Here is a 16,647-nt window from a genome sequence, read left to right on the forward strand (position 1 = left end):
GAAAAAAAGCAACCCCCCCACCCAAAAAAACCCAATTGCATCTGTTTGAGAAATTAAATTGTTATGGGACAGTTCACAAGTATTCAGATGCTATTTTGTCAGACGTCTGTATCTCAGTCCGGCAGGTCTGTACAGTCCTGTGGTGTGTGGTTGTGGCTCTTCCTGCCAGATGAGATGTTTAGCGCCGTTTTTTGAAAACGCAGGTTTTTTGTATTCTCGCGAGCTGCTGCTGCACACTCTGTGGGGGAGGGGAGGGTTTTTTTAAGGGGGGGGGGGCATGTAAAAAAATGTTTATACAAGCAAAAGTCAAAGAGTGAACACAGACGAAAAACATCGGCTCCTCATGCAGGCAGGCACACTGCCACAGAGGCTAACACAGGTCAGCTGGTTCACTCCGTCACCATCCTCACTCTCATATTTACACCACACGACGCATTATGTTCAATCTGTCTGCAATTCACGACTTCAATTTGTTATTCTTTTTGTATTTGAATTTTTATATATATTTATGCATTTGAAAACTCAGTGGCATGATGGCGCACTGGGTTATAGGGGGGGAAATCCAGGGAAACTACTTATAGTTATACAAAAAGGAACGAGAATATTTCCCACAACAATCTAGAGTGTCTAACACAGAGGTCGTCTAAATGAATCGCATGCAGCTTCGTGATCAATTCGGGGGACGGAGTCTGTCGTGGCCGTGGCGGAGGCAGTGCAGTGTGGAGTGGAATGGGGGGAGGGCCCCGGTGGCTCGTCTTTAGCGGTAATTGAATGCCCTTCAGACTGATGAGGTTGCACATAATGCACAGCGCAAACTATTTCATTTTCAGATTTTTAGAAATAACTTGAGTCCATTATGAGTGAGGCTTTGGCACTCACACATACACACACTATCACACACACACACACACACACAAACTAACACACGCACACACACACACACACACACACACACACACAGACACACACACACACAGTCTGCACACATTGCTCAGCCAAAGACGCCCAAAAAAACTAATAGTTGCAGGATTTGATCCACACAGTTTTGAAAAACACAGTGATTCTTGTCCCCTCCCCCTTCATAAAATGTTCAAATATTCAAACAAGGTTTTGTTTTTTTTAAGGAGATTGATCCAAATCGCCAAACAGTGGTTTAGACCTCAACTTGCCTCAAAATGAAGTTCAACCCAAACGTTTATATAAAACTAGTAGACACTCACTGTTTTATTGACCAATATGATTTAGCACAAGAACACTAAACTCCGTTTATTGCATTTCACAATAGTCTGCTCGGTAACGGCTCTAAAACACAACATCAACACCACAAAACTGAATTGGAAAAAAAAAAAATTAAGATCCTGTTTCTGAAATACACGAGGTAATTCACGCATTGTCATTATCCTAAACATACAAGTTCAAGATCAACGGTGTGTTCCAGCTTATTTTTTATACCAAAAATAACTATTATTATATTGATTTCCTTCCAGTGTTTGCTTGAAATAAATAGATTGTGCATTTCACCTCGGGCAGCAGGGCAAAAGAACGGCCCACAATAACATTTTGATAAAATGTATATTTTTTTCTACTTTTTTTTCCTTCATTCAAAACATTTTTTTTTAATAAAAAACATCATTTTAATTGAGCTTCAAATAAATTAAACCCTGTGTCACGTAAAAATAATTCATCGGTATTCGCAGTAATCCATGCTATATAACATGCATTTTATATAACTTTGGACTTAAAGGAAACCGCACAAGATAGCTACGAAAACAAAATATATAATTGTTCTATAAATAACCAGTTCTTCTTCTATACCAACAATCGTGGCTCGTGTTTTTTTTTTTTTTTTTATAACCTGGTAATATCCTCGCCATGCTGTGCTCCGGTGAGTTCGTCGGGGGCCCCAGTGTTAGTGGCCGAGGCAGCGGCAACAGCGCCGGCTGCCGAGCTTGTGTTGGACCCGGTGGTGGTGGAGGAGGAGGAGGATCTCACTTTGGTGTTCGGCAGCCTGTGATCCTTTTTCCATTTCATCCTGCGGTTTTGAAACCAGATTTTTATCTGTCGCTCGGAGAGAACCAGGGTGTGGGCGATCTCGATGCGCCTCCGCCGAGTTAAATATCGGTTATAGTGGAATTCCTTCTCCAATTCTAAGACCTGCTGGCGGGTGTATGCTGTCCTAGACCGCTTGGTCTCCGTCCCATTGTAACCAGAGTTCACTGGGAGAGAAGAAAAAAAAGGGAGAAGTGGAGAGAAAGGGAGGAAAGGAGGGGTAAACAAGAATGGCCTCAGCTGAGATATGGCTGGAAAGATTTATTGGATATGAATGTTTAGCTGTTGGAGGAATTTAAAAGGGAAGTTAAGAAATCTATGCGTAATGAGAGGGACAGTCACATCCAACTATGGGCTAAATTATTAATGCAAGATTACAAAGCTCAATTTTTTTTTCTTCCTTATTCGTTTCTCCCCCTCTCTATATCGCGCAATACATAACAGCAGAAGCCACATGGTGATACGGCTGCCCTGAGTATACCTCGGCTATAAAATTTATGGTGGGTGTAATTACCAATGCCGAGTCGTAAATCCGCCTCAATTGTGCCATTTCAAAGGCTTCCCTGCTATCGGAACAGGGGCTGGCAACGAGATGGGAGTCAGAGGGACTGATAAAGGGAGGGAAAGGGAGAGCGCCGCGCGAGGAGAGCAGGGAACATAAACACACAAGTTGCCTACCAGTGCTGACGTGAATTTTCTTCATCCACGGGTACACCACGGGCTGCTTGGAGGAGGCTGTGCTGTTGGGATGCTCCGGGGTGGCTTGGTTGCAGGCGGAGGTGGCGGCCGGTGGGGTGGCGGGGGACATGGACAACTGTGGGGTTTCACATGAAGCAGGCTGCCCCTTCCCTGTCAGCAGGTGCGCAGAGTGGGGTATTCCATGTCCCCTTGGCGTGTCGGGTTCGGGGATGCTTGCACAGTTGAACTGGCGCTCCTGGTAGCTCGCCCGCGGAGGATATAACTCCTGGTGGTGATGCTGGTAGCCAGGGTCCCTTGCGCGGCCGTAATACTCTGGACTGTGCTCGGGGATGTAGTTATTTTGCGAATATTCCTCGCATGGAGGAAATTTCGGATCAATGTAGTTAGACTCCATCAAATACGAGCTCATGATCATTAATTTCTGGAGTGGAAAATAATTTTTCTAGCTTTGTCGTTTTTCTGCTCCATAAAGCCCTCCTACTTGCGAGCAGCCCTGTAAAGTTACTTTTACCACGTGACTCAATGGCCCAATGGCAGAGTGAGAGGTAGTTCCCGGATAAGGAACCAGAGGTATTTAGCATACCTACAGACGCCATTGTGGGCACAAAGCTCTCTCTCTCTCTCCCTCTCTCTCTCATTCTCTCCCTCCCTTTCTCTCTCTCTCTCTCTCTGGTTGTGTTACCAAAGCAATTGATCTTGAGGACAAAACTAGTAGCTAGTTGCTGACCAAGGAGAAAATAAAACAGGCAAGATCCGCTAGTCTCAATTATTCAAAGGGACAATAGGTGATTTGCCAAGGATAAGGTACAACAATAGCAAACCAATCATTTTGTTAGGCTGCACTGCCTTTATATAAAGGTTATCTGCTAATTAATGGAGGCACAGTCTTTACCAGCTTTACTTCAGCTGGGAAGCAAATCATGGTCCATTAATACACTTAAGAATTAGAGCTGCATCACTTCATGTGAGTTGCTCTTCCGATCCAGCACTGATATCTAACAGGTTTACTGTGACTCTGAATGTCAGGGAGGACTGGAGCGAGTGGTGAGATGCTCTGGAGGTGTGGTTGATTTCTGATCATCTACGATGTTGGAGAAAGGTGGACGATCATCTACGATGTTGGAGAAAGGTGGACGGGAAGAGTCAGACCGCCTGAACACCAGCCTTTGCTCAAGTGTGAGACATTGGATTTTTTCTGGTTGTTCCACTTTTTTTTCTTTTAAAAAAAAAAAATCTGGTTAAGTTTCTTAATCTGATAACAGAATTACTTTTAAAGTTGTTTTGGATATCACAGTAGCAGAATGAATGAATAAATAAAATCCAAGATATACCGAATACAGAAATGAATAAAACTGATTTCTAAACAGTCATGTATATTTATGCTTTGGACTATAGTTTTGCATACATTATGAATATATTATACTGCATAGAGTCCCACTTATTCTCAAAGTGGCTGGACTCAAAGGTTGCTGCACAACAAAGAGAACCAGCATAATAAGATTGTAAGAATAAAGAGAAAATGGGTAAAAAAGGGTCAAAGTATTGAATGACAAAGCCTGAAGGCAACATTTGGCTTTAACCTTTAATAATAACTTGTAATTCTGAATGATATACAACTATTAGATAATGAATATTCTATATGTCCAATTCAGTATCATTATGGGCATTGTAATGTCACTAAAACACCAGAGGATTGTCACAGAAACAACAAGAGAGCACTGAAACACCACAGCTGATGCCACAGACTGAACACCAGGGGAGCAGCCAACAGACCAGACTAACACCAAGCTACAACCTGCCGTCAGGGCGGAGGAGCAGCACCGTGGTGGTACCAGAGAGCAGCGAAACACTAATCGGATGATTTAACTGCAGTCGACTGTGGCACAATGACTTTAGAAGAGTTTTTGAGTTGCATTTTGCAGCAGCAGTAAACACTTACACCTCAGTAACTGAACAGTCACCCCTGTATGTACTGCAGGCCTGCCAAGAGATACCATGCTTGTAGATAATAATAAAAAAGCTAAACAAACATTAAAATAAATTATTAAATTCAAACAAAGATTATCTTGTGTTTCAATTATTGAAAGTTTTCTTTCCACCGCCTCGTGGTTCTGTGTCTTTGCAACATTTAAAAAAGTCCTAATCTCTTACATGTTTTGAGCTTTTGTCACAGTCCCAAATAACAGCACACAAAGAATGAAGTGAATGAACTCAATCCGAGTGTGGACAATCACAACCATCAGCTGAGGAGAAAGTGCAGCTACAATCTAAATCTCGAGAGCGTGAGTCTGAAGAGTCCAACAAACACAAGTCGGTGCAGAAACAAAACGCAACAATGTTCAACAATATCCTACATAACTATAGCTGAACACAACACACATGCAACAAGTCAAGGCTTATTTTCAAAAAATGAATAAATGAATGACTGTAATATTTCAGTCCTGCAGCATATATGTGGAAATGCAGCCTGCACATGTAAAGTGCTGATCCTGGCTGAGGCTCTGCTCGTCAGCAGCCCCATTACTGAAAGGTATGCTGTTGTATTGTAAAGTGATACCGCCTGGTTGTATAAACTTGTCATGCCCTGTAGGCTCCTCATCCTTATCTCACAATCAGCTTTGGTCAAAGAGAGAGAGAGAGAGAGGGAGGTTAACTCCCTAATAGGTCAGCAGTCTCCCCACCCAAAAAAAACATTTAGACTGCTCCTTTTCTTTCATTCTTTCACAGATAAGTCTCCAGTTGTGGGGTATAATCAACATATACTTGAATGTAGAAATGATGATAATCGACAGTTAACAGTTGTCCCTGTTTTCACAGCAATAATTACATATATGGTTGTTGTTGGGTTTTTTTTTAAATCAAAAGGCAAATGGCACATTTCTGGGCCGTCCTGTTTGTACAGAATGCACATGACATCTCTATTACCTCTAGTGTGGATGTTAGAGGCGTTTTATAGAGCAATAAAATGCCGTAAATCAGTCACTTTTAAACGACCTCTGGTTCCTAACGTGTTTTACAGGGTCTGACAGTAGAAACTGCAGACTGCACACATGGGTTTTTCTCTCTGTGGCCTGTAACACCGACTCATGTCTGGGTTGTGAGTATACCTTTTGTGACAACAATGGGATTGCATTGCTGTAAGTGTCTGTATGTGCATATCACTGATGCTCCTATAGCAGGGAAGAGAAGAAAGAAAAGAAGGAAATAAAAGCCAGAGAGACGTGCAGAGGAGCAGGAGCCAAGGAATCCATTGGGCAGGCGTGGTATTTCAGTTGCCCATGTATTCCTGTAGAGACGTATTTGCGATTGTTTGTACTGCACACAAATTCGGTTCTACAGGGTACATATAGACAACTAATGTGTTCTAGGTTAGAAACCGCCAAGGGGGAATCTCGGCAGGCTTACGTCTGTGCATGCAGGTGATCGTGTGTGTGTGTGTGTGTGTGTGTGTGTGTGTGTGTGTGCGTGACTGGACTGGCATGGAATCGAGACTATGTGGTGTCGTCACAAAATATTACAAGGCTGCAATAACAAAACGTGCGCCAGAACGGATGCTGAGTGTCAGGATTACTCACACACAAATCACACAAATCATTTCGGTTTGGCTCCTAATACATTTAGGGATGATATCATACTTTTAACATCTTTTCCTCTAAAAAAAATGTCCCTGCGAAGGCTTAACACACACACACACACACATACACACACACACACACAGTCACACGCACGTCGTGTGCAGAGGACAAGAGGCTCTTTTCGCCACATTCAACCTCTGCCTTTGAGGTGGCTCTTATATGAATATTCCGTCACAAACGGGGGGGGGGGTACAAAGGGACGGCGTGACAGCGCTGATGAAAAATAAGTTTCCATTGTTCCCAGCCATTTCTTCTGCTCGCCATTAACATACTGACCGCGCGGTAACCTTTCTTCCTGCCACCCTGTAAAGCTAATGAGAAAAGCTTCGGATGAAAAATGCAATATCAGACATGTGACCCGTTCCGGGCTTATTAAAAACAGCAAACATGCTCCGATTGTGAATCAATGGAATTGATTACAGTGGAAGTGCACTGGGGGACTTGAGGCACTGTCAAAATACATCTCTATCTGCATATTCCTCCGCGTGCACTCTGTACAACAATTTCTCTTTTTTTAATTGAAGAGCACTGCACCCTAAACCAAGAGTCAGTGAACTAACGAAAATACAGGGGTACAAAAAAAAAGACTCACGTTCATCTGGGTTGGTCATACTGTATGTGCTCATCTAAATACGTGCCGTTTGCGGTGCACCCGACCATGTGCGCACAACACATAACCCCCCCCCCCCCCCCCCCCCCCCACACACACACACACACACACAACCCCCCCCCCCCCCCCCCCCCCCACACGCGCTCCGGCGCACGCATTTTAATATTAGTGAGACAGCCTGACCCGCGTTTCACCCCTCGCGTTTGACTGCTTCCAATAGTTCACTGCCAAGGATTATTGATGGAGGGACAGAAATGAATTCTTTCTCCCCGCAAATGGCTTTCAGATCCTGCACCAGGTTCAATAACTAGTTATAATGCAGAAGTACAAAAAACGAGGCCCTCAGGCGGACTAATTTGATGTTTCATTTGTTCATTTGAGAAATTGGCAAGCCCCCCCCCCTCTTCTTTTTTTTTTTATAACCCCCGCAAAATAACAGCAGTACAAGCGTGTTCACACATGTACATATATGTAAACATTATAAATCTTTGCAAAACTATGTGGAGGAGGCGGCTGCTCTGTCCACGCGTGGCTGTTTTTAATTTGGTGGACCAGCGGCACCTGACAGTGCAGCGATATCCCTCCTCCCTGATGAAAATGGCTGCGATGCACTTTTAATCAATTCCTTAACCTAATAGCCCTTTTTTCGCACGCGCAGACTCCCCAGGAGCAATAACGGTAAAGGTTGCATCGTCCACTTAAAACAAAAAAAAAAAAAAGTTTTAATGAAGTGCCGATAGCAGACTGGAGACTAGTTAAATATGAAAGCCATGTAAGAGCAGCAGTCATGGGGCAGCAGAGGGGGGTTTAAAACACTAGATGCCCCCCAAGAAACCATTGGTTGGTTCGCAGTTCATTACAGCGTGTGGTTCATTAGCTGCAGTGTTCAACGCAACTTTTTCCAACTGTTAACTGGACCCGAGAAGACTGCGGAGAGACAGTAACGAGAGCGTGACTAGTGGCTTTTTGTTTTAGCATCTGAGAAGAAAGGAGAAGAAAAAATAACCGAAATTGTTCAAGATTGTGCTCATCACATCAACACCAGAACAAATTCGTAAAAGAGTGCGAACACCAGCATCGGTGATCTCATTTCGGAGCCAGCTGTTTCACCTAAAGCCAAATAACGAGCAGCGCCATTTATAGTGTCCTGACTGGAGCCAGGTGGACAAGGCGAAGGAGAACACTTACTGACAAATCCACGGCCCCACTCGTGTTCACCCGATGGACTGTCTGGGAAAAAAGAAAAGAGAAAAGGACCAAAAATTAGATCAAGATTGGTCCAAACATAATCGTAGAAAATTACATGTTTCCCCACTGGATTCTGGGAAATTTGACTTTTTCTTTCTACAATTACGTTTAAAAACATTGATCAAACACATATCCACTGAATCACGTGAGCGAGTATTTATTAAGTCACAACATGTGAAGAAGAACTTCTCCATCGTGTGGAACATGTTTCGCTTGCCATCACCATCATGATACAAATGAATGAAATGAATGAAATGAAAATATGAGCAACACAATCGAAGAGGCATATATACATTACACCATTAAGAAACTTCCGTTTTTTTAACACAGAAAGCACAGTGATGATATGTGGCGTTATTACTTCTCCTTAATGATGCTTCCGTGTGTCCCCTCGCCTCTGATCTCTGCTGATTGAAGGGCGCTGCCCCAGAAACAAGCTTTGACTGCTCCTGCAGGACTGCGACTGAGGACAGACGTTCAGGACGGGTCACGTTCTGACAGTCAAACTAAATCTACAAGTATTTTTGGTTTTTCCTTGGGCAAATTGTTCTCGGAATAGAAATCCCCTGGACTTCGGCGCGGCTGAATTATGGCGATCAGTGAATAGCAAAAAAAAAAAGAAAAAATCACGACTTTGTCTTCACGTCGTAAATAAATTCCGACTGTACTAGAGAACGATGTAATGGCATTTTATGGTTCTTATTTGGGCTCAGACAAAGGGAAGTCTGCGCTCACCCGGATATGACCTCTGCGGATTGAATGATGACGGTGTCAGATCCACAGGTCAAAAGAAAAGGGACAACACGAGGACGTGGCGGTGAAAACGGATGTTGAGACGCTTTCACTTGTTTCTGTGCTTTACACACAAAAAAAAGTGAGATCAATCAAACTTTCACCCGAGAATCAATGAAAAGTCGTGAGGATAAAAAGAAAAATGTAGACTAAGATAAGGGTTCTGAAACATGTATGAAGATGTGATGTGACACATTAAATTCCTCTAATTTGTTGGAAAAAATATATATAATAACATTATATTTATAATAATTATACAATCGTTATTATTATAATAATAACATGGCTAAATGAAATAAAATTTGGGGAATATAAGATCTCCCCCCCGGCCCCACTCCCACCACGACCAAACCATATTACCCACACATGATGGTGTTGCACAGTGCCCCCTATTGGAAGTGTAAGATTGATCATCCTGCCCACCTGAAAGCAGACCTGTGTGATCCAGACAAAATATAAAATTTAAAAAACAACAACACCCCAAAGAGTGAGTGGCCTCGCACAGTGAGTCAGACGTGCAGGTGCAATAATGCAGTTACTGCTCAGCCCCTCGGTTCATGTGTGCACTGAACCTGAAGCCTGGAAACTCGTTTCACTTGTGAGTTGACTCACATTTTGTGTATGTGTGTCATTATTTAATTTCTCTGATCAGATGCTGCCTCACAGTCAGTGTGCTGCATCCCTGCTGCACTTTGCTCTGCCACCCGAGCCAAACTCTGGACATAATAATAACAAATTGCCATTTTTCAGCTCGACACTTTGACTTAGACGACAGTGTTATTTCTATGCTGAACTGCTTTTTACAAGACGTTACGCAGTTAAAAGATGTGACGATCACGTCGTCTCATCAGCCTCTAAAAAACTGATGAATTCAGACTTGCTCCTGCAGTTCGGGACAACGAGTACGAGGGGACATGCTGCAAAATATAAACAGGACTAACAAACTAAGAAAATACTTCTGATATATTCTGGAAGAAATCTGCCTCTTTGTAAATGATGCATTGATGAATTACGAGTTTGAGTTTGGATCATGCCACATTTACATGAGAGTCTTTGAATTAAGCCTGTGCCTTGTTGCAGCCATGACCTTAAAACAAGAGGAAGTCGTGAGAGCAAACATTAACCTCATGTCGAGGTGAAACTATGAGATGAAGCATTTCATCGGCACGTTTTGTATTTTTAAAGATAGTTTATAGATTCACACACACACACACACACACACACAATCTTTGAACCTGTTGGACAACGTTTTAGCATCACATTTTCTCTTCAACACATTGTTTCAGTTACAAATTGTTTGGCACCTATAGGCCCCTGCCAAACTGTAATCACAAATTAATTCATTTAAAACTTGGTAAAAAAAAAATAGAAGTAGGATCAGTAGAGAAAGAGAATCAACACGCACGTGTTGAAGGGAGACAAGGAGAGAGAGAAAGGGTGGGGTGGATGAATGTGGACGCCAGATGATTTTGGATTTGCTGGCAATTTTCCTTTCTTTTTTTTCCCACGTCACATTTCTTGCAAATATTTTTCTTTTCTCCTACTGACAGGATGCTGTGTCTAAAATTTTAGCAGCGAGACATTACAACGTTCATTTAAAAAAAAAAGTTTTTCTCAAGATGAAAATGTGGATATAAACATAAGGAGGATGCTGCGTAAAAAAATCAAATGAAATAAACTAAAAATAAGCCTCATGACAAACCATGATTGTAATTTTTCCTACTATTCCGGTTCCAGTGGACTAAATACGCAACATCAAACGTCTCATATAAATTTCTCAAAACTAACATCTTCACGATTATTATTTAAAAAACAACGTCATTGTTCTATAATTATATTAAAACTCTTTCTCTATCATTTACACGACCGTTAAAATTGCAGTTTCTCACTGTCACAAACCATGCATCCAAACAGTCACACTTGAATTTAAACAATCTCTTACTTGCACGCTGAAGTCACTGCACAGTCGCAGGCCTGTGCAGGCAAAGTTAAAAAGGCAACTTACTGCAGCAGCAGCTCTCTCAGTCCTTCGCACCACACCGACTACACAGTCCGGGGAAAGGTACTGCATCCCCACTGCCACACAGAACCTTTTCTTCCCCCAGATAAGGGGAAGCCAGCAGCTGCGATTCCGGACAGTTAAGATTATATATGATGTGTATATATCGAAGGTTTGTCAGCTCTTCCAGGCCATAAAACCCACTTAAATGACACCACGTGCTTCTCGTGCACCATTCACAGGCCCTGCTCGGGGCAATTGGCATATGTAACCTTGTAAACTTTAAAATACCCCTAAAAGAAAAGACATAGAAAAAGGGAGATCCAATACATCGTCCACGTGTAGGTTAGGCCCCAACAGAGGGGCAGAGAAAGTGGACGCTGCGTTCAGCGACTCTCGGTAAGCGTCAAGGAAGTTGAATAGGAAGCTATTAGTTTGGCGAGGTGAGTTGATTTTTCTTTTTCTTTAAGTATAGTGCTAGAGAGGAATTAGCTCATAACCTTGGGGCTACACTGCGTCACGCTATACTTAAAGCTGCAGAGTGCAGACTTCCAGCAACATGGCACGGGGGGTTTTATGTCCTCGACGCGAGCAGACGGTGTTGTTTTTAACTACAGCAACGTAACGACGTGCAGGATTAAAGAGCAGGGCCACACCGCGAAGTGGCCATATGGCCGCGACGAGGACGGCGCGTAAAGTCTGCTGCGGCCACAGGAAAGCGAAGTTTTGCGTCCAGTGTTGTGTTGTGGGCGAGTGTTATCACAGGCCGGAGCGTCTCTTCCTTCTGCCTGACAAAACAGGAAGCGGAGTCTGACTGTGGCGGAGTGGTGGAAAAGGGGCAATAAAAGTTTTATGAGGGGGGCCCTTAAACTTCAGAGCGCGTTGTTGTCAGTCAATGAAATTCTTGCCGGTTCCGAGTGGGACTAAAAATAAATGTGAGCAGCATGGACGAATACAAAGAAAAAAAATATATTTTACAGTTTCTAAATAGTTTAATTCAGTGGAGTCGTATAACACAAAATTCTACAATTTAAAAAGCAGGAGAAGATAAATGTGCTTTTTTTTTGACAATAGGAAAATGTTCTCAGGTTTAATGATGAGAGTTTATTGGTTACAATCAACAGATGAGCCACCCATGGGTTTTTCTATAGGCCTCGTGTAAAACAGGCACCTTCCGTTTACAAAGGAGGAAGAGAAGTGGCTTCATTGCACATCACAACATCATCACATACAGTCGCAGAATTATTACACAAGGATTTGGGATTCACAGGGATATGACAGGAAAAACATGGCTGGAAAAGAAATCCACGCACTAACAGACATCACACATCCAACAACTTCGCACTGCAACATGTCAGAGAGTAAATTTTCAAAAAAGAAAAGAAAAAGGGGAAGGTGGTGGAAAAATTGTTTTTAGTTTTGTTAAACTCTTAACGGGTCCAACACAGTCTGAATTAGTATTTTTTTTTGTTTGCCTTCATTTGATCCCTTGTCCTTAAAGTTTCTTTTTTAATCACACGATGATGATGTACAGTTGGATCACCCAGCCTGTCGTCCTTATTGAAAACATGGATTACTGGTATTAGCATCGTGCAGGATTTCGGTGCACTGCAGAGCCCGAAGAGCCTCGCAGCTCGAGGGACCCCGGCTCCCCTCGACCTCTTGTTCCCATCGTGCAGTCGAGTGAGGTTATCATCGCATGGCCAGCAAATTAATTTAGAAATGTAAACCGATGGATCAAAGTGAGCGATATTCAATGCATTAGGTCCCAAACTGCAGCGAGTGACACATAATTGGTGATGAAGCACACAGAGCGGTGTCATGATGTCACTGCTCCGAGCAGTTCATCCGGAGGTCAGGCGGCACTCCAGCACTGTGCAGTGTTGGGGCTGTGGAGAACGTGCTGCATGCAACCCCCTCCCCATCCGTTCTCCGGAGCACCGCTACTCCTTCACTTTGATCTTTGAGTCCTTCTTCCACTTCATTCGCCTGTTCTGGAACCAGATTTTGATCTGCCTCTCGTTTAGACACAGGGTGTGGGCGATCTCTATGCGCCTGCGGCGGCTCAGGTACCGGTTGAAGTGAAACTCTTTCTCCAGCTCCAGAGTCTGGTAGCGGGTGTAACTGGTCCTGGACCGCTTACCCTCCGATTCTGAAGTGGTATTAAAATGAGTTAGCTTTCAGCAGAAGTGTAAAGTTGTCAATAAATATGATAACAAGGATGATAATAATATTATTACGTTTGGAAATAAAAATAAAGGGGGGTAGGGGTGGGGTGTGGGGGGGGGGGGTCATGCCTATCCATAGAAATAAGCAATACAGGCAAAAAAATATATATATATTTATGTCCTCTGCCACCCTCATTTGAAAGATCAAATATCTTTGCATAACCTAATTCAACCTGATATGACTTACTGTGGATTAGTGTAATAAAAATTGATGTGAGGCTGATAAGGATGGTTAACTAGACCCAATAAATGTGCTCCGTTTAAATGAGGGGACCTCGACACCGTTTCACATTAAAACATATGAAAACAGGAGTCACATTTCAACATGTAAAAAAGGGGGTTTAAGTGATGGTGTTGGTGGCCTCCCGGTATAAACTGGCCTCGGCCCTAATACCGCCGTGGAACACCGTGGGAGGAAAAGCAGATGTGTAAAATGAAAAGAAGTGGGATTAGAAAATGGAAAAGTGACGCTCTCCAGATATATATTTTCCCATTCATAGACTTGATCGTGCACATGCGTGCTAAGTAAAGCAACAGGCCCTCGCTGCTGCACTTTAAATATATATATATATATATATATATATATATATAATGTTTTTTACATTCCTGCTATGTGTGACCCCTGGATGTTTGTGGTGTGGGGGAAACACACAAAAAAAACACAAGTAGCTTCTTGTGTTTTGCAGCAAATGTGCTCAGTGTCCATCTGCAGCCCGGCTATGGGAGCAGGAGCAGCCCTATTCAGATGTTTTAGAGGTGAAAAGTTCATGATTGGGTCAGGGCAGTGGTGTTTCCCAGAGTTCAATTTAAGGCTAAAGCTTCTCTCACACACACACACACACACACACACACACACACACACACAAGAGATAGCGAGTCTGATAATGTAAAACATGCACTTTAACTGAGACTATAAACAAAGCGAGGAGGGGGGGGGGGGGGGGGTAAAGAAAAACTAATACATGGTGGTGAATTTGTAATATTATTTCACATCACAGATTTGTTCTCTTATCCAATTATACCACCATAAATCACCCCACAGATCACCTCTTCACCGTAACAGAGCAGGTTTACGAGCAATGGATGCCTTTGTCATAAAATTTATGACCGCGAGTTTTTATTATTTCCTGCGTTTGGCCTATAAAACTCAAGAGGGGAAAGTGGAGCTGGCGAAAAGAAGTGTTGCGGCGTAAAGAGTGAATACGGGAAACGCATCTCTAGTCGCACTTCAGAAAAATAGGCAAACTTTACCGTGGCTCATGTGCAGTTTTGTCATCCATGGATAAATCTGTGGCCGCGGCTCACTGTCCTGACGCTGGCTCGCGTTTGCGATGCGTTTCGCCGACTGCGCGCTCTCCGCGTGTCTGTCGCCCTCCTGGCTCTTGTTGCCGCCGGATTTCGCGCTCCGCTCCGGGTCCCTGTCCGCCCCCTCGCCCCAGCCGCCGCCGTAGTTGAGCCCGCTTGCGTCCATAGACGAGCTACTGGAGACCATGGTTATCTGTGGTCCCGGCGGCAGAGGAGTATCCGCATTGCCACGCAGGCTAGTTTTCATCTCCTCCCGTTCGACAGAGGTCGTGGGGACGGGACAAGTGAATATCCCGTTCACATTAACATCCTCGTAGCGGCTGGACGTGTGCCCAGATAGATCGAAACTAAACATTCTGTTGGGAGAAGTTGTCTCGCTTGTTTGCCTGAGATTGGAGCTGTCAACATACGAGCTCATGTTCAACCACCACCGATACTTTTCTCTTTTTTTTTTAAACTAGAGAGGGCGGCGGGATGTTGCAGGTTGCGGCTATTTCCTTGTTTTTGTTGATCATTGCTTTTCTTGGTAGCCGCTTTTGGAAAATTCAGAGCTGTCTTGCTTTAAAAAAATAATCCAGGATTTATAGGTGGAGTAGGCTTTGGTATCTTTTTTTTTATTCTTGATCCGACGTGCGCTGCCCAAATATGGTGTATTTGTATGGGATCACGTGCACATGTTGGCCAGTCATAAATTGGCTTTGATACTCAATGGGGATATTGATGAATAGGAGAAACGTGTCCGGTAAACTTTGAGCTGTTGGTTGTTGAGGACCAGGATCTTTAGCGCGAAAAAGGGCAGGACAGTAAGACAAGAGCGTCATCTGGTGTCTGGTATGGGGCAGGACGGTCAGGAACCGGCCAGAGCTCTGTGCCCCCCGACACACCCCGAGTCCACCGTTAGCCCCGACTTAATAATAATAATAACAATAATAATAATCTTAAATATAAATAATAATAATAGTCATTTAAAGTGTTGGTTGATTTGAATATATTTACGCATGGACTCGAAACTTCGACGTCTCTTAAAGTTATGTTACAGTAAAACAGCTACAGGAAAGTCAAAGTGAATGTTGGACACATCGCTCATTCCTTTGCTCCTATAACCTCATCCAGAAAGTCGAATATTTCTTATTTAAAAGGCCCGAATTTGCCTTAAAAACATCTACTTCGTCAACCCATTTGTTCCCAAATTTCCCCTCATGATGTGATTAAAGTGTACCACCAAACTTCCCCGGACACGTACGTACCGAGTTTGGTGCGTATTTTACGCACTTTCTGTCTACGGTCATCTGACATGGTATATGCTAGGTGGTGTGTATAGTGCGTCCATGAACACAACACAAGCAGGAAAGTTTAACAAATGTTTAATTCCATGATACACAATTATGACAAAAACATGAATTCGTAACTCCCGAACAGAGGTGAAGAATTACTAGTGTACAAATCTATCTCACAAGGAAATCCTATTGAGTCAATGGTCCAAAAAAAACAAAAAAAAGGGGATAAGCGCAATTTTTTATGTTATACAGCGTCTACCAAAGCGGCTAAATGCACATAAGTCCTCTCGGGATTTTACATAATATACTGGCACTTGGATTATATACAAGCATTTCAGTTGTGTGTGTGTGTTTGTGGATTGTTTTGACTATCCGTGCAACTTTCAGGGTTTAATGTAGTAATGTAGCTTTTTTTTTTCTTGCGGACGATTCAAGTACTGGATTATATGCCGTGATCAGACGAAGAGTCCGCTCGCTCCCTTTCCTTTTCCATGGAATGTGCATGTACAATACTGACTTATACGTCTGGACCAACACCGCGTTTTTTGTGAGGTGATCGAACAGTTCACAGTGATGATGGGACGTGGAGCATAAACACACACATATTTTACTGGCGTGGGAAATAACACAGAAATTAATACTTATTTTTATTTTCACAATACATAGTGTGACATTGCCATTTAAAAAAAACAAAAAACCTCAGCACCCCAAATGTCACAGGGGCCAAACTGTGGCTGAAATGATTCGACTTCTGAAGCTCAACACTCCTGGTCAACATGAGATATAAGAGGGCGAGCTGCGGGGC

General features: G+C 43.1%; 3 protein-coding genes across 4 annotated transcripts in view; all 3 read right to left on the bottom strand.

Annotated features, from left to right (window-relative positions):
- Positions 1–3,163, bottom strand: part of hoxc4a (homeobox C4a) — a 10,538-nt gene extending 7,375 nt beyond the window's left edge. The window contains exons 1-2 of the mRNA XM_035643930.2: positions 2,728–3,163; positions 1,856–2,216 (exon numbers count right to left, since the gene is read on the bottom strand). Of these exons, the coding sequence (XP_035499823.1) occupies positions 1,856–2,216; positions 2,728–3,163 (797 nt within the window). The remainder of the gene's footprint in view (positions 1–1,855; positions 2,217–2,727) is intronic.
- LOC124849314 (homeobox protein Hox-C10a-like) overlaps positions 1–16,647 on the bottom strand; it is a 55,826-nt gene that overhangs the window by 7,380 nt on the left and 31,799 nt on the right. The window contains exon 3 of one of the 2 annotated variants that reach the window (XM_035643926.2): positions 8,182–8,223. The exons of the other annotated variant lie outside the window; for it this stretch is intronic. The gene's annotated coding sequence lies outside the window, so the exon portion shown is untranslated. The remainder of the gene's footprint in view (positions 1–8,181; positions 8,224–16,647) is intronic. 2 annotated transcript variants of the gene reach the window in all.
- hoxc5a (homeobox C5a) lies at positions 12,003–16,605 on the bottom strand. Its single transcript, XM_035643931.2, has 2 exons — positions 14,512–16,605; positions 12,003–13,184 (listed from the first exon to the last, which is right to left on the bottom strand). The coding sequence occupies exons 1-2, from the start codon at positions 14,981–14,983 to the stop codon at positions 12,976–12,978; spliced, it is 681 nt and encodes a 226-aa protein (XP_035499824.1). The 5' UTR covers positions 14,984–16,605; the 3' UTR covers positions 12,003–12,975.

This window comes from Scophthalmus maximus, chromosome 3 (assembly GCF_022379125.1).
Source record: "Scophthalmus maximus strain ysfricsl-2021 chromosome 3, ASM2237912v1, whole genome shotgun sequence".
Lineage (NCBI taxonomy): Eukaryota > Metazoa > Chordata > Actinopteri > Pleuronectiformes > Scophthalmidae > Scophthalmus > Scophthalmus maximus.